Raw genomic sequence first — 7668 nt, 5'->3', positions numbered from 1 at the left:
AGGGTGGCTACCTGGGGAAGCCACGCAACATCAGGTGAGACCACTGTACGTGTGATCCTTATTTTGCTATGGGCTGATTCTATTTTCTGCTATTAGAGAATTTTTGTTCTCCTAGTTTTTGATTATTTCTGGGTCTTTGTTTTTCTTTGTGCACCCTCAACCATTTCAGAATGTCACGAGGTGATCCACGCAACATCATTGAATATCGGGACCTGGATGCACCAGATGATATGGATTTCTTTTAGAGGTTTCCCATGGTCCTTTCAGTCGTTGCTAGTGTGTTCTGCTCACTTTTTCAGTAATTCATTTTGTTTTTTGTTATTACTGTGCATTTAGGGCAAAATTCTGCTGTAAACTGGTTCCCCAATAAAGTTGTGATCTAACTAATGTCCAGATCTGGTGAAGAGCATTTTCAATATGGCATGTGTTTCAAGGCCCCAACCCCTCTGGTGAAGGAACTGAAGCAGATGTGAGGAATGCTTGCCCTCTGCTGGACAAACCATTGAATTACCTATGTCATTATTTGACACAGCTGCTAACTAGAGAACTGCAGAAGGCTTGCAGTGATGCAAGGAAGATACATATCTATTGAATGGAAACACTACCAAATGCACTCTTGCTTTGCACAGTATGTCTGACGATGTACAAATACACTAGTTCCAAATTGTCAACTCCTACACAGATGTAAAAAAAAAAAAAAGCTTTTAGCAGAAACATGTACTGTACTTATCAAATGTAAAGAACATTCAGTGCTGAAAATGGCCATTTTCATACATTTTGTAAATCACAGGTAAAAGAGCATGGTCTTAACCTTGTTTACATAATTCATATAGAAAGAACCAGCATTATTACTTTTATTCAGCAAACTGAGAAAAAGCATATAAACATTTTACACAAGCAGTAATTTGACACGTGGCGTTTCATCGTAAGTGTTGCATACATACCAAGACAACATAAGCACTGCTTTACAAACAACATTCCCACATAATGGGCATTGCATCTTAATTATTATTATTAAAGGCATATATTCATGTTAAATATATCAGCAGAATTTAAAATAACTCTACAAGGTTAATCTGCCATTGAAGATCAGGTTCATTACATCAGTCCCACACAAGTCCCATTTTGGAAAAGCCCCATGTACAAACTAAAAAAAAAAAATTACACAGTTCATGTGGAAGTGAAATGTCTAAATGATCTCAAGCTTGTGACTTTCAGAAAGTCCATATTTGACCTTGTGTTCGTGGAATAACTTGGACAGGGCCTCTATGTAAAGTCTATGATAGTGGTTGACCTCTTCCTCAGTCGGTATGAGATGCTTTGGCACTGAGATGGGACTTCCCACTGGAAGAAGCAGAATGTGAGAATAAAATAGGCTCAAATTCGGCTTATATACAGAACAGTAAAATACTCACCGACAGTGGTGATTGGAGTCCTGTAGGGTAGTAATACAAAGCGCTCACCAACAAATAGACATGGGGCGAAACCCATGATGTTTTTAAACAGGTCCTGTAGCTTGCGACTTAGACTTCCCTGTGAGAAAATCACCTGCTTAAAGAGTTCATTCTCCCCAAATGAGTAAACAGGCACCAGATCAGCCCTGTGGAATATCATCAGACATTAAAGCAGTCATGGTTGTCTGGTTAAATGTGAGTACACTGACACCCACTGATAAAACATGAGTTATTTCTTGTGTTTTTAAAAGTGTTCTCACCCACACTCAAGGGCCATCCTGACAAATCCCTTTCTCTGCTTCACAAGTATTGTATGAACTCCAGGGGAGGATGAAAGGGACTCAGCAGCGCCCCCTATCACAATCACCACTGCATTTCCCTTCCCACTTTTTGAGAGGAGGTGGACAAGACTTGGTTTGCTGACTGGACAAAGGCCTGTTTGGACAGACAAAAGCAAGCTGTTACCAGCAGTTTAGTTTAGAAGCTCTGGCACTGATTAAAGGCAAAAACAAAACAGGAAGACTGGGTGTCTTGTCTGACCATAAAATTACACAACACACATTTTATCATTTAACAAATGAAGTGTCAGTTGTTAGATATGGTAGCTGCACTGACATCAATAACCTAGTGGTCCAATGCCAGAGCAGCTCTTGAACTATGAACTCCTTATGAGACTAAGAGACAGAATTGATCAATTTGTTGAACATGTTATAAATACCTGCACTCATCATGTACTCCCTAAAGAATGGTATCTTGAAGAGTCCGGCCAGGGTTGCCAGGGAGGGTCGCACCCCAGGAAACGCCTCAGCGAAGCCACAACTCTCTGTGCTGAAGCAGCTAAAGGCTCCAGCACACACGATACCATGTGGATGATAGCCAAAGATGTAGTTCTTGTTTGGATTGAGCTCAGCTGTCTTTACCAACTGAGCAAGAAAATACAGGAGGGGAGATGATCAGCACTGATCACATTTGTTCTCTGCTGTTAACCATAAAACCAAACCCAGTTTCACTTTGTGGGACAAACAGAAAAGATGGTGCAGGTGTGCAAAGTAAAACTTACTTTGACTGGAAAAAAGTCTCTGAAGTGCTCCCATACCCGCCACTTTCTCACAAACCTTCTTTTCCTGCCACCTGATGGAGACACAAGTCATCTCAGAGTGGCCCAGTTCTGTACTCACTGTCTTTGCAGCTCATATTCAAGAATCAGCATCAGTTGTGTCCCAGTTCCTGACTGCACAGCTAATTCTAGGCAGTATGTTCACACAGCAAGAGAGACAACATATACTCTAATACTAAACCCTTGAGTGTTTTTGTGGGCTGTTCATGGACACTATTCTCCCACAATGCAACGCACAAAGGAAAAATATAACTAATGGCGGATGGCAGTGAAGCAGCTCCAGGAACACTTCAGAAAAAAAGGCAAAATAAATAAATCAATAAATAGCTAAATCATTTTTTTAAGGTAAGCAAACAAAGTTTGTGCCATAAACCTTTGACAGTTTGATGTATCAAACAGTATCGTCATTTCCTTTTATATTAACTGCAAACACAGCAGTAAAAAGATTAGCATATAGTGTATTTTATTTATGATGTAGTATGGAATGGTACTTGTCAATTTTATCCTGACAAGAAAAGATAGTCAAATCACTATTGTTATATTCTTCTCTTGTTTTGGGTGGCGGGTGTTCACAAAGCTTTTTAACCATCATTTTAACTGTTTCCTGCTGCTGTGCACTTTGAGTAAACAACAAATCATCTCCAGTGTGAACACCACAGTACTGACTCATAATATGTATAGCGTGTGACTGAGATGCAGCTAATGTATGAGATGATGCTGATGATGGATGGATGTGTGCATGATGTAATTTTCTTTACCTTTTTCAGGGGTTTGCCAGTCCATCACCAGCCAAACAAAGTACAGAGCGCAGAGTGGCCACAGCGAGGTAAACATAAGATACGCCGTCAACACATAACAAGCCACGGCTGAGGTTGGATGTGCATCAGACCGTGTTGGACGCCATATATAGGAGGTACAAGAGGTGTCTTAAATTAGCTCAGCTACAGTTGTTAATAGTGTTTTCTGACGGATGCGGCCATAAACTTTCTAGCATCGTGTTAAATGAGATGGGAACTCACCTAAGAAGATGACGCTCAGGACGTACTGTAGAACACTTGCTGCTTCTAAAAACTCCTTCCACTGAGTTTTTTCTTTAGACATTTTTACAACCTGGAGGCTACATCAGTTTTGATCAGTAACATTTTATTGATGAATGAATCAGTAACCTTTTAAACTGTGCTTTCATTCAATAAAATCATTTGTGCTTAAATCATATTTAGTATGACTGTAGAAGCTATAAATGTTGCCTCGCCTAATATAATAAAGAAATTATTGACAGATAACTTTATGATAGAGCTCAGATTTTATCATTAATCTGTATCTGAGCTTGTGCTTTTAATCTTCCTTTAGGGAAGACATAGACCTAAAAACAAAGAGCAGCTGGATCAAATGACTAACTTATGAACGAGCTCACAGGCAAACCTAGACACTAGGAGCTTTAATTTGCTCACAAAATAAAACTTTTATTAGTCACAGTAGTCAGACCACAAAACACCTTGGGCTACAAAATCTTAAGACATCATAAAACTACTTTTGTGATCATAACACTAAGTATAAAACATGATACTTTACCTTACTGGAGCTTATTCCACGGTTAATTTGAATGGACGTAGATTCACCAGTTCCGGAGAAGCACAACATGCAATATGCACTTTGATCAGGTCATGTAAAGCTGCTGATAACAAATCCACTCCCCCAATACTTTGACACTCTAGCACGCAATGTCTAAGATAAACGTGATAGTTTTTTTTTTGCTAGGTCTATACTTTGTGTAGACTTTTTTGCCTTTGGTCGTTCTAGTTGCCAACAAGATTGCGTGTCAGTCTGTTATGTTGTCATTCAACTTAAAGGGATCTTGAACGACTGATGTGGAACAGACTTCCCTATTAATCTGCTAATGAAGTAACACATTTTTTTGTAAGTTATTTTAAATGTGTTCATGAAAAACACACTCTAGTTCCATTAGAGCAAAGTGTGAGTCTGAGTTTCTCTTTTATTTGAAATAATGATTTATTCCGATCAATTGTTTGTGCTTTCCCTATGTTAAGGTACAGTACCATTACTGCATCTTAATAGGATTTTCTGCTATTGTACTGGTCAGCTATATTTTAGCACAGATTAAGCAACAATAAGTTTGGTAAAGGTCCTGCACGTCCACACAGGTGTCTTCAATTTCCCTGTCTGGTTAGCCAGGCTGAAGGTGGGCGGAGCTATGCTGGCACCACCAATCCAATAATATGATGGTAGTGCAAACTGTGTAGCGGATTATCAACAGCAAGATGTGGAGTTTGTACATGACCACCTGACAAGAGGTTTGATCAGATAATTTAATTGAAAGAACCTGTGCGGCCTTTGACATTTAATCTCACCTGAGTCTTATCACACAGCTAGATGCTGGCCCATGTATTTCTTTTACCACTAACAAAACAAGTTAAATAAAATAAAGTTGAAATGTTAACTAGCACAGTAGTAAATTTTTTTTAATATAGATGGGAAACTTCGAGAACATGTTTCTGCACTTCAGCAAAGACTACTGAAGAAAACGGTCTTTGAGGAAATTCATTGTTATATGGAGACTAGCGGGACAGAGGATTTTATACTAATAATGGCTGATGCAGCAAATCATGTTTGTTGACCGTAAGCATGCCGATATAATACACTGTTTAAAGATGGAGCCTTTATGTCAGTGCATTTTCCTGATGAGTTAGATTAGTCAAACTACTACTGCGATGGCGTCCAGCACCATTAGAGCCCAGTGTCAGGATAAAGTTGAATCAGTCACTGAAATATTTACATGTGGGCTTTGGACTCAGCTTTCTCCAGATCTCTGATCAGTGAGATGAGCCTTCGCAGACACACACTGACCTCTGCACAGTATTGCAGTTCTGCTTCCAGCAGTGACAGAGCCTATGTGATTATGACCTGTGTGTCAGGGGGCACTCCTATTCTCAGACTTTCCCTTTCTCCCCTATACAGTCTCCCATAGATGTTAAGGGGTGTCAGCCCCACACTGATGAGTTTTGGCTAGTTGGTCATGTGACACCTCCCCCAAAACAGTTTTTATTGTTAGGTAAATGACAAGAAAATCTGAAGGCAAAACATCATTATTAAAACTTTTTTAAAAACATAGATTCTGGACTCAGTGTTGAGATGAATCATTTCCACTATTTCTCATTATTTTATTCTGGCCACTAAAGTTCTTTTCCTCGGCTTTGATTGAGATGATGTTATAAGTCTGTCAGACTAATGTTCCTGGGATGGTTTGGCCTACTGCACTACTCAGCAGTGGGTTTATGGGGAGCTTATTTTAAACCAAATAGTGTGTAATCCCCTATTACAGCAGTACAGTGCTTCCATAATATCTTCATATATGACAGTTCAGCTTTGTTTTGGGTATAGTCTAGGTTTATTGTAGTTGGGGGGGGAGGATAATTCTCTACTTTATCAAGAATCTATTAGGACATTTGAAGTCTGCCTCTGAATCGTTTGCTAAATATGACCTGTGAAGGGAAATGTCACTTCGGCCCGCTGATAATAGCAAAATAATATGAGCTTATGGCAGCAGTTGCACTCAAAGCCACCTCGGAAAAACAACCAGTGGTGTGCTCTCAGGAAGTACTGTATGAATATTAATCTAGATGCAAATGCACAGTGAGGATGCCCAGCACTTGAACCAACGCGGCGCGCTGTCTGCGCATTTTTGTGTCCCCCCCACGCCTGAACTCAACGTGTTTCTTTTGCGGAGGTCGTGTCGATGTCTTTTTTTGTAATATACGAGGATGGGTTTTAACCTAAGGGTTTGCAGAGGAGCGTTTTGTAACGTCGCACTGAACTGCATCATACACCGGCCAGGCTACATCGAGCTTCGATGGTAGTGCGCCGTTTATCATAAAAATGGAAGACCTTTCACGTCAAGAAAAGGCGTCAGTCCGGTGATGTGCGTCTGAATAGCTGATTTTTCATTTCCACGTCAATTGACACATCTGGAAAAGGATTTTTCCTTCCCTCCCGTCTACCAAGACAGCTGTGTCATCAACAACCGGCGTGGTTTTGTTGTTGTCTGATTTGTACAACTGGATATCGGCATAGTCTGCCACTGCGCCAGCCATAGGCTACCCAGTTACGAAGGTAAGGTAGCACACCTTCATTGATATTATGTTTTGCTCCATAAATCACCACATGAGTTGCTTACATCATCTAGCCTGTGTAGCCAGCTGCCATAGCCAAAACGCACCGTCTGCCTAATTAGTAGTAGAAGCTGAATTGCGGAGGAGATCGAGCTTGGGCCCGATGGCATTTTACGCGTAAATTCCAAGAAAGACAAGGTTGACGGTGAGCCGCTGTGCGTTCACAAGCCAGGTTATTCAACCTTGAAGCCTCACGGCACTTGTCGGTGGTAATAAGGCCTATATATTTATTTTAGCCCCAAACACCAAATGCGTGGCCACACGGTCCACGCAGTAGGCTATACCACACAGCCCTTATAAATATTTCGTTATAAACGAGCTTCCATCAGCTGACTGGTGATGCCGGAGCATGCACAGCGTTATTAATCAAACACCTACACCACAGCGGTGTCAGTGTGAGGTGCCTTATTTTGAAAGGCCGTGATAGCAGACATCTGCATGTTTACGGATGATAAGCACAGCAGGGTAGTAGTTGCGTGCGTGTGAATAGGCGGTTACTCTCATTGTGAATACACGGGTGATGTGTGTGTGCGCGCAGCCAGGTGAGGATGTGTTGGCGCGTCTTTAAGGTGCGGGAGATGCGGGGCAGGCGTCTGGGTGAGGGGAGCCGGATGATTACATTTGTTTTACAGGAAAAATGATCAAGCGACTTATGTCGAACCAGTTTCTCCAGTATCCCACCTTAGGGCATGGCTCCAAAATTGTCGAGGGGCAGTGAATTAAAGGTGAAACTATGGTTTGTCTGTAGTTTTTTTTTCGGGCGTGACAGCCACGCAGACCGAACAACTCTCCCACTGAGAGATTTCTTCATCACCGCCCCAATACAAAAAGAAATGTCAACAACAAGCAGTTGTTTGGCCTTTAAAATAAAGACACTTATTAGAGCTATTTCATAAGCAGCTGCTTTAGC

The 7668-nt window shown here is 41.0% G+C and overlaps 2 protein-coding genes across 3 annotated transcripts in view; one reads left to right on the top strand and one right to left on the bottom strand.

Moving 5' to 3' along the window:
• The window catches only part of LOC109959537 (serrate RNA effector molecule homolog), an 8603-nt gene extending 8215 nt beyond the window's left edge, over positions 1-388 (top strand). Inside the window, 2 exon segments of the mRNA XM_020598988.1 lie at positions 1-34; positions 170-388. The exon segment at positions 1-34 is cut by the window's left edge and continues 53 nt beyond it. Of these exon segments, the coding sequence (XP_020454644.1) occupies positions 1-34; positions 170-245 (110 nt within the window). The 3' untranslated portion in view covers positions 246-388.
• An 88-nt stretch (positions 389-476) lies between these two features.
• mogat3b (monoacylglycerol O-acyltransferase 3b) lies at positions 477-4824 on the bottom strand. 2 transcript variants are annotated; one of them, XM_020598986.1, is made up of 8 exons: positions 4144-4824; positions 3591-3688; positions 3330-3437; positions 2515-2585; positions 2173-2377; positions 1715-1889; positions 1416-1600; positions 477-1344 (listed from the first exon to the last, which is right to left on the bottom strand). In XM_020598986.1, the coding sequence occupies exons 2-8, from the start codon at positions 3670-3672 to the stop codon at positions 1190-1192; spliced, it is 981 nt and encodes a 326-aa protein (XP_020454642.1). In that variant the 5' UTR covers positions 3673-3688; positions 4144-4824; the 3' UTR covers positions 477-1189. The 2 variants fall into 2 exon arrangements, with proteins under 2 accessions (XP_020454642.1, XP_020454641.1); XM_020598985.1 differs by having other exon boundaries at positions 3591-3681.
• Positions 4825-7668: the final 2844 nt, after the last annotated feature.

Source organism: Monopterus albus, unplaced genomic scaffold (assembly GCF_001952655.1).
Source record: "Monopterus albus unplaced genomic scaffold, M_albus_1.0 scaffold39.1, whole genome shotgun sequence".
Lineage (NCBI taxonomy): Eukaryota > Metazoa > Chordata > Actinopteri > Synbranchiformes > Synbranchidae > Monopterus > Monopterus albus.
The sequence above is the reverse complement of the archived record's forward strand: the minus strand, read 5'-3'. Positions and strand labels throughout refer to the sequence as shown.

Coding starts and splice junctions, on each gene's coding strand:
- mogat3b (XM_020598985.1), bottom strand. CDS start 4,212: ATGTTGTGCTTCTCCGGAACTGGTGAATCTACGTCCATTCAAATTAAC. Junction 3,438..3,590: donor CCTGAGCGTCATCTTCTTAG/GTGAGTTCCCAT, acceptor ATCCAACCTCAG/CCGTGGCTTGTTATGTGTTG. Junction 1,345..1,415: donor GACTCCAATCACCACTGTCG/GTGAGTATTTTA, acceptor TGCTTCTTCCAG/TGGGAAGTCCCATCTCAGTG.